The 14,981-nt window shown below is 30.0% G+C and overlaps 1 protein-coding gene across 1 annotated transcript; it reads left to right on the forward strand.

Moving 5' to 3' along the window:
* The first annotated feature begins 1,430 nt into the window (after positions 1–1,430).
* Positions 1,431–14,227, forward strand: LOC123300061 (sulfide:quinone oxidoreductase, mitochondrial). The gene is made up of 5 exons (XM_044882532.1): positions 1,431–1,711; positions 10,523–10,853; positions 11,470–11,673; positions 12,454–12,660; positions 13,704–14,227. The coding sequence occupies exons 1-5, from the start codon at positions 1,623–1,625 to the stop codon at positions 14,196–14,198; spliced, it is 1,326 nt and encodes a 441-aa protein (XP_044738467.1). The 5' UTR covers positions 1,431–1,622; the 3' UTR covers positions 14,199–14,227.
* The last annotated feature ends 754 nt before the right edge of the window (positions 14,228–14,981 follow it).

A 14,981-nucleotide genomic window follows, 5' to 3' on the forward strand; every position in this document is an offset into this window, starting at 1 on the left:
CGATGAGGAAAAAATATGTTGGAGCTGGGATAATTTGAGTGAAGGGGGTTTTGCAGCAAGAAACTGAAAGTAAAAATCTAGTAAAATAATTAAATTTTTGCGCCAATTTCGAGATTGAGGAATTTTTCCAAAAAAGCACTTTGGCATTTAAAAGAGCACCCCAAAAACCTCATCGCATGGCCAAGCAGAGTTAAAAATTTTAAGATATTTTTATGTACAGATAAATACATTCAATTTATGTACAGATACACCTAATCATTTTTCAAAAAAAATTTCCAAACAAAAAATATTAGAATATTTCTTCTATCCCTTACATGTAACGAAATCGAATATTGACTGACCTTCAAAGTCGAAGTCCATTCTAAGGTGCCTATGAGCAGAACCGAAAGTAGAGCTGAAAAGTTTTCGGGCCAGAACCATATTTGGTGGCTCCATAGCTCCATTCAAAAAATCACTCGTTATAACAATATATACCATGTAATATGGACACAGCCTCGGAAAATACTTGAGTAACTGATAAATGAAATTATCAGCGGAAAAGGTGGTAAATACATATGGTATCTATAGCTTAAGTGTGTAATTCGTTGACATCCAATGTTACCTAACCTGACTAACCTTTGAAGGAAGCGGGTAAGGACTTCCGGGACATATTATATATAAATATATGAGACATCTAAATAGTAAAAAAAATACTTAACACTAAATCCTCCTCCTCACACTCGCGAAGTTGCACCAAGTTCGACTTCGCTAAAAGTACGATTTTTTGTACCCGAGTCAAAAGCAACACGAAGCATTCAGGCGAGCTTCATTTCCACATTCTCTCGCTTACTTGTGTAGTGTATTTTAATTGTTCATGTAATGTGCATGCAAAACGTTATTACACTAAGTACAATGCTCGAGTCGAAATCTTATTAGTAAAAATTTTTATTTGAGAAATATGCCAATAAAATATTTAATAAAGAACAAAAATAAAATTACTCGTATTTTATATTTTAGATCAATTTCAGTGAATGAATTACTCACTTTGGCTTGGCTTATTTTTGATGGCTACAGGACATAGGACATGAATGTTTAATCATAACAGAATACATCAAACAACATCCATGAATCCTAATTTATTAAAATTTTGGTTACTCGCGTAATTTCTAATAAAATTTTAAAAAATCGATAGAGATCAATAAATTCTTACTTATGAATTGTTTTCGTTTTGTTTCGTTTTTTCCCACTATACATTCTTGTTTAGTATAAGTAATAACTGTAATACTAAATGGTATATTATTTTGTTGTTAAATACTGATAACGCGTAGTAAGTAAATTGGCCAATTAATTAATAAATGTATAGTAACTAATCAAGTTTTGATAATAGAAGTAATATGTAATTTATATTTTAAAAAATATTCTACTTTATACAAACGGATATTCATTCAAAACTTATAATTGATCATAGCAACAACATGCCATACCACACCTTTTAGTGATTGTCGAGTTATTCTTCTGGCTGCAATGAAATGTCAAAATTGACAAGTAGTAATAATAACAAATTTCATGTGTCATTGTGAACGTTAATTACTAATAATTACTTAAGTAAATAAAAGAAGTATTTAATAGTAACAGTTTTTAAAATGTTTGCTGTAAAGCATTTTGTTCGTGTCAACTTAAATAGTAATAATAATAGTATTTCAAAGATTAGCATACGCACAATTAATCATCAGTAAGTATAATTAAATATACATTCTATTTTAAGTACAGTTAAGTATAATAAATCATATCGATTTCGCACGAGAACATGAATGTGATCGATAGGCTTATTATATTATATTCTCTAAAAAATATGCATGTGTAGTATATTATGTAATTTGTAATTATAATTAAACCGGCAAAAACATTAATCATAATTATTAGGAATCTAATCATTTGAATGTATGTTAGATTATAATTTAACGGTGGCAGCACAGTAAAGCGCATGTTTCCGGGACAGGGCAGTAATTAATGAAATTTTTAAGTTACGCACTTAAACTATGTTCATCGAATGACAGGATATCCTGTATATGGCTCATTTTTATACCATGCATATATGTAATATGCAAGGTATACTAAGTTTAGTCCCAAGTTTGTAACGCTTAAATATATTGATGCTAAGCAAAAAATTTTGGTATAGGTGTTCATAAAATCACCTAATTAGTCCACTTCCGGTTGTCTGTCTGTCTGTCGTCTGCCTGTCCGTCTGTCATCACGATTACTCAAAAACAAATAGAGATATCTAGCTGAAATTTTTATAGCGTGACCAGGACATAAAAAGTGAGGTCAAGTTCGTAAATGAGCAACATAGGTCAATTTGTATCTTGGGTCCATAGCACCCATTTTGTAAATCTTTAGAGATAGAACAAAAGTTTATATGTAAAAAATGTTCCTTATAAAAAAATAAACAACTTTTCTTTGAAAATTTTTTTCGTAAACATCACTGTTTACCCGTGAGAGCGCAAATTATGCGCAAATTGTTTAGCATGTATTATGTGGGAATATCAGTTATATAAGTATGTGTGACATGTATGCATATGTAATGTGACAGAGTAATCAACACAGTCTATACATGGTATTTTAACAATTAACTCAGTCAATTGTTTGTTTTCACTTGTATAGTATTATAACCTGGCAGCTCTTCATTTTTAGATACATACATCTGTGGTATATTACTTCTACATGTAGAAGTAAGTACCTATGCATACTAATCTACCCTTAAGGTAGTACCTCCACGAAAGTGATATTCCAAGAATTTCTCAAAACTCAGAATATAAAATATTTAATTCATAATACACATGCTGTTAAAATTAGAAGATGATTTACCATGTCATACATGAAATATTAGCAATTAAAAGTGACGCAATTTGTATGTGTACGTGCCCGTAGCATGGGAGAAGCGTGGAAAAATGACAAATTTATATTTATTTATCAATGAATGACGTTCACCATCTCTATGAAAATCAAATATAATGTAGAATACTATATTTAGAAAATATAAAAAAAAATAAAAATTATTTACCATATAGTTTCGATAAAAAACTTAAATAAATAACTCGTTTTAGCGATGATTTTTTGTGGAGGGGATATAAAGACTAGTGGTATGGAAACGATGTGGCAACGGATACTGTATAGTTTATAAGTTGGGTAGTAATATGTACAGGTATAGGTAAAGGATAAATAATAATAAGAATAATGCGACGTTGCCACATTTCCATACAGAGGTATATTTCATAGTGTGTGTGTGTATACGTATAGGGGATATAGTAGTGGAGGAAGTACAGTCTTGTGAAAAAAATATATGGTACAGTCATAGCACAGTTAATGCGCTGAATGATAGTATTAGTCCAAAACTTTTTGACTGGACTGTCGCGGAGGAACTACCTTAATTGTCGAAAATATATGGTATATACCTGTATTACCAACTCAAAAACATAAAAAATTTCCGTTAAGGAAAGAGCGGGAAATATTTTTCTTTTTAATTTACGGTTACAAAGCGGATAATTAGGGGTCTATTACTTATTTAATCGGGAAAAGTTGTTTCGCTAACTTGGCTTGACAAGCTTGTATTTACTGAATAACACATTACCATGAACTGTTATATATACTTTAGCAACAAAATTTTGGTCAAATATGACATGGCACAACCATTAGCAAATAGATCAAATAAAAATTTAATTTTGCATCGGTAAAATTTTAATCTTGTTAGTTTGCAGTTATTTGCATTTATCGACGACATAATACATGGATTTTCAATTTTCATAAGATTAGTGCGAAGTTTTGTAACGTTTTTAATTACGATTTTTTTTTTTTGTAAGTACAAAAGTTATTTTATTAATTAAGCTTCACACGAGCTCGAATTCAATAATGATTTACTATAAATAATATATTTCAAAATAATGGTATAAATCAAATATTTATATTCACCTAATAAATGTAAATGCACTAAGATTTATTTTCTTAAAAAATTCCATTATTCACGTTCCTTAATAATAATAATAAAATAAATTTATAAACAATTTTTGAACTCACTTATTTTAAATATTTAAACTAATTCTCAATTCGAACTCAACAAAACTTCATTTAATTAACTATAGAATTATTAAAATTTCATTTAAATCTATATCCTAAATATATATATACGTATTTAGATATAATTTTTTTTTTCTTAATGAATTGTACGAAGCAATTAACAATGTTTTTGTAATAATTATTATGATTAATTATTTAGCTTTGTTTGAAATGAGATCGTCCGCAAACTAATCATTTATACTTTTGAAACAATTATTACGATTGATTTTTATACCCTGTATATATGAAATATATCAAGGTATACTAAACTTAGTCCCAAGTTTTTTTCGCTTAAAAATATTGATACTACGAATAAAATTTTAGTGTAAGTGTTCATAAAATTATCTAAGTAGTCCATTTTCGGTTGTCTGTCTGTCCGTCCATGGACACGATAACTCGAAAAAAGATATCAAGAAATTTTTAAAGTGTGCTTAGGGCGTAAAAAGTGAGGTTGAGTTCGTAAATGAGCAATGCAGGTCCAGTTCTGGAGTTTTAGAACTTAAAAAATAAACAACTTTTGTTTGAAACATGTTTTCGTAAACATCACTATTTATCCGTGATGGCTCATGTTAGATAAGAACATTATATAGTATGAATGTATTGTTTTGTGTCAAGTATACATGTATTGTATATATTTTAAATTTATACGTTACAAACAAAACTACATTGTATGCGTTTGCTTATAGCATATAATGTATCCACTCAGGAAGTGAGAAAAAAGGTACTCTTATTACTTGGTGTGTAAAGTAACTATCTTTCTTTACATACATGACGTAAAAAAAACAAACTGTTGCGTAATCTACACTTTCTATACTGGGTATTTCTACAGTTAACTCAGCCAATCGGGGTTTTCTCTTGTTTGTCATATTTAAAAGTAACATTTTGTTACCTTTAAAAAATCGGATATGAGTTTTGAACGGATCTTTACGTTTTAAGATCTTCTGATTCCAAAAGCACGTATCATTTTTAGTTATAACAGATAATAAAAGCAAGAATTCAACAGTATTTTGGCATATCCCTGATGGATTGAAATATTTTATTTGCTTTTATAGCAATTTTTTATAAATCGTTAAAGTTATTTTGTTGCAAGGCTATGTACACATATTAATTTCATCAACGTTCATCGATTTGTCTGCAAATCTTTTAATAAACAAATTAGATAAATTGTTAAAATAACGTGATATATCGACATAAACAAGAAATTGTTAATTTTTAGATCTAAATTCAACGTTTTGGCCAAAATAAAATATCCATTTGATTTTTTGTTAGGTTAGGTTAGGTTATATTGGCTGTCCACGAAGGACATACTTAGGTTATAGAGCCCATTGCGATACCATATATGTGTTTTACCACCTTTCCGCTGATAATTTCATTTATTAGCTCCTCAATATATCATAGGCTGAGTGCACTTCCTTCATGCATAACCATAGGTACACTACATCGGGAATCGAACCCGCTACTCTAAGCATACCGCGGACGGAATTGGTTAAAAATTAGTTAAAAACAATTAAAAAAGCATTGTTTTTAACAACGGATTGCTATTTTTTTATACCACCATCGTGTTCAGCGCGATTTCTTCTACAAAAACTTAAAATTTAATTTCAGGTCAGTTTTCTGACCAAAATTTGTGGATAAGTCCAAAGCATAAAATTATCGAGAATTTATAGACACATAAATCTCATTCGTTTTCTATAGATTATAGAATTTTTGAATGAATCATGCTAAAAACTTTAAATAATTTACGATGTGAATAGTGAAAAATATTAGTATATTGTCATGTTTATTGATTATAAAAAGCAGTTTTAAGAAATATCTAATCTTATATATTATTACTATAGCAAGTTTTTTTCTGTCCTACCCTTATATGAAATTCTATGACTCACCCCTCATTGACGAAAAATATACTCACGGTCTAAAAATGTACCGCTTAGGAAAAAATACGCTAGACAAATAATTTGAATAAACAAATATCATAAATTTAAATAATAAGTGTATTAGGCAAACATGCTATTTTTTACAAATGCTCTCCTACTACTCTAGACATATAATTACTATTTTGAATATATGTGATTTTTTTAAATAAATTAATTTAATTTTTTTCACCACTTTTCTACGAAATTTGTTGTTTGTTGTTTTTACACAGGGGTACAGGGCAGCCACTGGGTACGGTAACTACGGGAGCGGAATTCCTCACGAGTCGAGTTAGTATTGATATATTATGGATTAGTCATTATACTTCAAACGCCATTCATTTAACCTTGGTTTTTTTGTTTTGAAATATCCTCAGTTTTTTGTGTTTGAATTTTCTAAGATCATTCGCATATACAAAGACAAAATTAATCACTCACTAAATTTCAAAATTTTTTTAGCGATTTTTTGATAGACTGTAACTTTAGTAATAATGGTCATAAAGAGAAAAAAATCCCTGTTTAATGATGTTAATATCTGGGTGACCGAGCTTTGTTCGAAATTTTTTGAGTTAAAAAACACAAATTTTATCACAAATATAAGAACCGTTTAAAATGTCTCTACGCAAATACCAAGTTGAATGTCTCAGTAATGTATTTTCTTTCGTTAACTACGATATACACCAATAGATGTCAGGAAGAGTCATATTTTGCAGTTTATGTTTCAGTTTTTCCTGAAAACACTGATAAAACGACGTTTTTTGAAAATTAAACCTAGCTAGATCGACTTTTCGCCTCAAAAACTACCTGCATATCCAATTTCATGAAAATCGTTGGAGCCATTTCTGAGATCGTATATATAAGAATTGCTCGTTTAAGATGTACAAATTTTTGATTGACTTGAAACTTTATAATTTTTTTAAGAATCCTCTTAAATATTCATTGATGGGAAAAAAATTTGTATAGGAAACCGGTTTTCCAGATAAGAATGGTTTTCATTTTACACACCAAGGTACAATGGAATAAGAAAAATTTCTATACTTAGTCCTAGGGCAGGTAAAAATGTCCACCCATTAAAATGGTGAAAAAAAAATTTCAAAATTATGGCAGGTAGAATATGAAGGTTGGTTAAAAAATTAGTCAAAAACTATTAAGAATATTCCAAAATATAATATCAAATGATTTTAAAAACAAATTTTTGACCAAAACCACAAGATAATCTTTATTTTCGTCAATAGTTTTCGGCGAAGATTTTCATTTTTATTTTTTTAAATGCTTATTTCTTGAAAACGAGGTTGTTAGTTCAAAAATGTCAGGAGTCAAAAGTGTCAAGTCGAAAATATAAAATCTATTGTTTTCAAATCAAATGTTTGACCACAACCACAAAATAATCTTGAGTTTCGTCAATACCGAATTTTCAGTAAAAATCCGTAAATATCGTACTTAATTATACTTATTATCTTTTTAAACGCTTATTATATATCGAAAACGATGAGGTTTAGCGAAAATTGTCAGAAGTAAAAAATACGTAGAATTGTCCAAAATATAATATTAAATGGATTTCAAATTAAATTTTCGACCGGAACCACAAAATAATCTTTAGCTTCTTCAATAACGAGTTTTTGGTGAAATTTTCAAATGCTTATATCTCGAAAACGGTGAGATTAAGTAAAAAATGTCAGGGGTCAAAAAAAGCTTAGAATTGTCCAAAATATAAAAATTGTCCCATAGCTTTTTTTTAGATGTGGTATCCGGAAGTAGGGTACTTCTGCCCCACTTTATGGGCGTAAATCGAAAATGTACAAATTCCCAAGAATATGATTTTGTTAACGACATTCAGACAAAAATTTTCCAGCAGCTCCCATAAAAAGCTACCGGCGTGGCGCGGAGTTTTTTTCCTAATTTTTCGGTTTCGTTTCCTACATTATTACTAAATAAAAATTCAAATGCATGCAAAGAATATTATAATTTTAAAATACAATATTTTCACTCACATTGGATTTCAATTCACGGATGCAATTTATTTTAAAACTAAAACTATTTTATACATCGTTATCATATTTATATTTAATATTTTTCAATTATGTTATGATAAAATTTTTTAATTTTGAACATAATTGATCAAATATTTATATATACTGGAAGGTCCCATGATCTTTATTAGGATTAGGTCCACGAATACGACCTATGGTTTTCGTCGTATTTTTTCTACTGAATCGAAAAATCATTTATCTTACGAAATATGATGCAGTAACTTTTTATAAGCAATTTAATTGTTTATAACGCCACCACTGATTCTAGACAATGATTTTTTTGGACCGTTTTTGAAATAGAGGGCGCAGAAGATAGATCGCTGAACTATACGTACCTTAGTGCACGTCCAATATTTATAAATATAAAGTATTAAATAAGTAATTCGATAATTAAGTGAAAAAAGTGTATTATAGACAAGTTCAATCGTAAATCCCAGTCTATTATGCTGTTTTTACCATAATTATTCACTAAATAAAGCTTAAATAATTATTTAATACTTTATATCTATAAATATTGACCCAGCACTGAAGTACGTTAAGCTGGGCGCAACACCTTCTGCGCCCACTATTTCAAAAACGGTTCAACATATAAAAAAAAATTTCAGGCAAAATTTGTAGCAAATTTTATCCTCTACAACTTTTATAGTAAATGTTAATACGATGGAAAGCAAAAGAAACGAGATATTCACAAAAAAACTGATTTTCGAGACCTTAGACCTTGAATATTTAACGACGCGCACGCGTGATTATTTGCGACTTTTGAGACAACATTTTTACTATCAAAATAAAGCTAAAAAAATTCAGTTTATTCCGTTAGATTCCGAGGTAAGATGATCGAGTTATAAATATTTGGATCATAATAAAATTACCTTTTTTTAACAACAGGTTTTCCACCTGGTAATGAAATGATAGGTACTAATTTCTTTATAAATTGTATAATTTCTTAATTATTTAATTTGTTAAAATGATTTCCGTAATTACCTATGTTAACAATACTGTTTTTTAGATATAAATATTTTCAATAAAAATTTGTTCAATTATCATCTAATTTACAAGCGAATATTAACTTTATTTTGAAAAAAATTATATGTATTTGAAATTGAGAAAAACTTGCTCCATTACTATAAATGATAAAATGGTTTGCTAGAGTAAAAAGTTGAATAAATTTCAAAATCAACCTTTATTTTATTTTATTCCAGAATTCCGATTCTTAATAATTAATTAAGATGCCGATGGAATACTAAACTGCTGACAGATAATCCACACTTTAATAATCCCATCGCCGTTCTGAAGCTATAGTGCAGGCTATTTATGTAAAATCAGGGTTGAGCATCTAATTTTTTTGAGAACAGTATGATTAAGATGTTGCAAGGAACACGGCTCATTTTGTTCTTAATTTAATTTAGAAAAAAGCCATACTTTTAGAATTTGACCCACGACTCCTCCTTCATTGTAAACCTCCGTTAAGCCCCGAAGACGGTTATTATTTGCAAACAGTAAAAAAAAAGGAAATATATCTACGTAGAAGGTTTTCGGAGTCGCTAAAATCAAATTCGAGCTCAAAAAAATGTGGAAATGCTACAAAATTAAAAAACTAGTTCTTAGATGTTTCAAGTGCGAGTTTGGGGTTTCTTATCCGGAAGAACTAAAACATAGGCGATGATCCTCAAAATCGTTTCAGTTTGGAGAAGGCTCTAAGGAAAAAGGAAGTTCATTGTTCAGTAGCTTGCATTAATTGCCAAGGAAATTCTTCAAACATACCGATCCCAGAAGCAGAAGAAAAAGAAGAAGGCGTTGAATGTGAAGATGAAATTGTAACAAAAAATATAACTTTCCGGTCACCATTTTGAATTTTCACATTTTTTACTTCAGATTTGGATTGGGCGACCTCAAAAACCCCCTTAAGGCACCTATTAACTCTTCAGCCAAAAACGGTATTTTCCGGCCGCCATATTTAATTTTCACATTTTTTTGAACTTGTATTTGGATTCAGTGACCTCAAACAACCCCTACATAGGTTTATTTTCTATTTTTTAGGCTTTACAATAGGTTAACGTGTTGCAAATTCTAAAAGTATGCTAATAATGACTAATGAATATTTTTATGTCGCATTTCCTTCGAAAGCTAACGATTTTTGAAATTATTTTTGCAATAAAAAATGTCAGTTTTTTTATGAAGTTAAACTTTCTTGTTTCAAGTTTTATTCTATCTCCTACTGTTACGGATCTTAGTTAACTATTAAAGGATCCAAAAGATGCAGATCAAATCGGATCTGATGTCCCACTATAATCTGAATAATTTTTGAACAAAACATCTTTTTGTGGTGTAAGTATTTTAGAAGATATTTGGGTCCCATCGATTAAAATGGGTTACCGTGTATATACGTACAAAGGGTAATTCAGGACAAACTACAGTTTAGGCTAGTGATTACAGATTTAAAATAACACGTAAATACAACAATACAAATCTTATGCATTGAAAAAATTGTTTCAGATGTCGTCTGTTAATTGTTGGTGGGGGATCTGGTGGCATGTCTATGGGCGCGAAATTTGCAAAAGATTATAAACAAGATGATATAATTATTGTGGAACCAAGTAATTTACATTATTATCAACCAATGTTCACTTTAATTGGTGGTGGTATTAAAACGTTTGACAAGTCTCATAGGCAGACCAAAAATATTATACCAAAAAAAGTGAAATGGATTCAAGATTCTGTTACACAATTCAAACCTAATGATTCAATGGTTATCACAAGCGAAGGTGATAAAATTTCTTATGATTATATGTTAGTAGCAATGGGTTTAGTATTAAATTACAATCAAGTAAGTATTAATGCTAGGCGAATGAATAATGCCCCTTCATTTATCTTTTTTTCCATATCATGCTACTCATATAAGAATTATTGAGACTTTGCGCAAAGCATGCGACAGACCAAACTGTGTATAACCATAGCTAGGCCGTTCAACTGTACTCGCCTAAAACTCACTAAAGCACAGTTGAAAATATAGTGAGATTCTTGACAGAATACTGTCGATTAAAATACCACCTTCATAACATGGGAATTTCTGATTATTTCACTTATAGGGCCTACAGGTAGGACAATGAAATCTCCATACATGTTATTTGCACCTGCAAAACCAGCAGGACGTCAGGTTTAGTATGTATGGATCCGAAACCTTAAAATAGCACGTCTTACCGGTGACTATGTTTATAATTTGAACCCTTCTATCCGAGTATTTAGAATTTTATGCTTATGGAAATTTTTTATCTGCAAAGTATCTCATTAATTCTTGAACTACTTTTTAGTATTTAGATGAAACTTTTAAGAGTGATGTTACGGATATCACTTAAAGTGCCTAGGGGATTTCAAATAGAAAAATTAAGGTTCATACACTTAATATTTTCCCTAGAGTTTAAGTTCTTATCTTTTATTTATAGATTAAAGGTTGCGAAGAAGCATTAGCATGTGCTCCTGATTCAGGTGTTTGTTCAATTTATAGTCCAAAATATGTGAGTCAAGTATTACCAACACTTGAAAATTTCAAATCAGGAAATGCATTATTTACCTTCCCCCATAGTCCTGTGAAATGTCCTGGTGCACCACAAAAAATATGTTATCTAGCTGAACATTTATTCAGAAAAGTAAGTTTAAATAACTAATAACGTATTCGGTTTTAACTAGATGCTTGCCAATGACAAGATCGATGGTTTCCGAACACTTACGATATCATTGTAAAACACTTACAATATCATTGTTTTTCCGTGCAATTCTATAAGTCATGATTCATACATAATATCTTTAGTAGCTTTTGCTATATGATGTTAACACATTATATCAAAACATAAATTAGCTCTCCTACGCCAGCGACATAAAGTACAGAAATCGCATTTAAAACATGCCAAATTAGGCACTTTTTAGGTGTTAATTAGATACCCAAGTCAGAAATTAGGTACTCTGTAACTTACACCGCAACTCAATACTCATAGTTGCGTTGATAGCATTATGTGATGATAGCAACACAATGAAAGCAATACTGAAATAGTGAATGTTAAGTAAACACGATTAGGTACTTATTAAGTGCAAAACGGTCAAGTTGCCACTTTGAGGGGTCAGCCATAGCAATGAGATGCTTGCGAAGTAAGACAAGAGTGTGCAGGTGATGAGTACTTCACTTCAGCTAACTTTGGCGAGTATACTGTATGGATGGGGGGTTATTCACAAACATATCGGTAGAATGGAGGCACAGATAAATGAGTCACAATCTAAGCACGGTATACTACTGAGTAATTTTGCCCTGTTAGATAATACAGAATGATCGTGAGTATTTCGGAAACCTCGACCTTGTGCTTAAACGTACAGCACAATCCGAATACGTGTTAAATAAATTATGAGAAATATTGTTAAATACTAATTGTTTCTAGCGAAATGTTCGAGATAAAGCAAATATTTCATATATAACAGCGTTACCAGTTATATTTGGTGTCAAAGAATATGCTAAATCATTGGTTAAAGTGGCAGCAAAAAAGAAAATCAATGTTAAGTACAGCACACATTTGGTTGAAATTTTCCCAGATAAAAAGGAAGCTGTATTTCAAAATTTAAATGATAAAAGTTGTACGACCGAAAAGGTAATAATTTCTAATATTATTAAAATTTAATATTTTCTTTAGCATTTCATTTAAAAAAGTTGATTATGATTATCATTTCTTTCGGCTGTATAAACTATTTTATTTAAAAAAATATATATTGCTTAAGTTAGGTTATAGGTTTAGGAATTTAGTCTTCCATTCAGTTTATTTTCAATTGGCCATTTGTAGGTCTTACACCTTTTCAGTTCTAGAGTTTAATACTATGATTTTCGCGGGCCTTTAATATATACCTACTTCTTTTCTGGTCCTTTGATGATATTTATAGCCACATTAAAAGAATCATTCTCTTTTAATAATTATAATATAATTCCTTCTCTTGTAAGCTCATTACATTACAGACATTAGTCGGCCCTAGTGGCTCAGTTGGTTGGAGCGTAACCAATTCCGTACGCTTGTATGCCTAAAATTAATTAAATTAATAATTGAGATAGGCTGGTTTCAGGAAGGAGGTGTTCTCATCCTCTGAAAACTAATACTTACTTCTAGTCGTAGCCGTGCGGCGAATACGCATGCATTGTATACACATAACATTTTACATTTGTATTTATATGTTATATTATGGGCATTTCTTTTAACATTAACGGTTAGCTGAGCGGGTTAAAGCATGAGTATATATTTTGTTGTTTTAGTGATTACTTAATTCGAATTTAGTGATTACTTAGTAGCAGTCACAATTTTTGTCAGTCCGTCTATGCCTAAACTGTGCGGTTTGCAGAAAAATGTTTCGAAAAAAACTTTCTAATTTAAAGTGTTAATCTATCGATTACCACTTATGGAGTAAAGTAAGCTTTTCATTGAGCTTGAAAACCTAGATCAAGTTTAATACCTGCGTAAAATGTGCACCTACATATCCTACATTTTTTTCTTGAAGCATTTTTATCGATAAAACTAATTCTTCGAGTTTCGAGCATATTTCAACTTAAAAAAGATACCATGTATACCTTATTAAAACGTTGACAAACCTGGTTTTTTGTAGATTATTTGGTTTATATTTTTGTATAATTGTTTGTTTGCTTTTTCAGTATTCGGTACTACATGTAACTCCGCCACAAAGTACACCGCCAGAGTTAAAAGCAGCAACACATCTAACGAACGAAGCTGGATTTTTAGATGTAAAAAAACACAATTTACAACACGTTAAATATCCCAACATATTTGGTATCGGTGATTGTACAAATTCACCAAATTCAAAGACTGTAGCGGCAGTAGCTGCCCAAAGTCAAGTTGTTTATAAGCATTTAAAAGCATTAATGGATGGTAAAGTTGAAAAACAATCAAAATACGACGGATATGCATCATGTCCATTACTTACTGGCTATGGAACCTGTATTTTAGCTGAATTTGATTATAATCTAGAACGAAAGGAAACATTCCCCATAGATCAACGAAAAGAAAGTTGGCTTATGTATCAATTGAAAAAAGAAGCTATGCCACCATTATATTGGCATCTCATGTTAAACGGCTACTGGAATGGTCCTGAATTTTATCGAAAAATGTTACATTTGGGGATGGTGTAAAAAGCGACAAAAACCATAAAAATTTTAAATTTAAAATATTTAATAATAAAGATAATTTTTTTTGTTAGTTCGATTCCAATTTTTCAGTTTATTTCAAATGGAAATTATATTTCATTATCTTTAAAAATTGAAAAAATTCATGGCAATAAATCCACTATTAGCGAAAAGTTTAGAATCAAGAAAAAATATCATAGTTTCTGTTTGGTGATTTATTTCTATAAATGACAATTTCCCGATGCTATATTTACCATTTTTAAAGAGAAAATGTTGTTAAATTTATTCCTGGAGTGTATGTCCTTCTTTAATTGTTTCTAAACTTAACGATGCTAATGGTAATACGATATCATGTTCGGTGTGGAAAAAATTATTTTTTAATTAATTCTTTTACTATAAAATGGTGCAATATTTTAAACTATCTATTTTGTAGTTTAGATATAATATGTTTACAATAAAAATGTGTAATTCGTTGTTTTTAATTTTTAATTTTTTAATTATTACAATAAAAAATCTGTTTTTTAATAGCCCAAATAAATGTCGCACGATGTTTTTATACCATGTACATATGAAATATACATAGTATATTAAGTTTCGTCCCAAGTTTGTAACGCTTAAAAATATTGATGCTAGGAACAAAATTTTGGTATAGGTGTTCATAGAATCACCTAATTAGTCCATTTCCGGTTGTCCGTCCGTCTGTGGACACGATAACTCAAAAACGAAAAAAGATATCGATCTGAAATTTTTACAGCGTACTCAGGACGTAAAAAGTGAGGTCAAGTTCGT

The sequence above is a fragment of the Chrysoperla carnea genome, chromosome 5 (genome assembly GCF_905475395.1).
Source record: "Chrysoperla carnea chromosome 5, inChrCarn1.1, whole genome shotgun sequence".
NCBI classification, from domain to species: Eukaryota; Metazoa; Arthropoda; class Insecta; order Neuroptera; family Chrysopidae; genus Chrysoperla; species Chrysoperla carnea.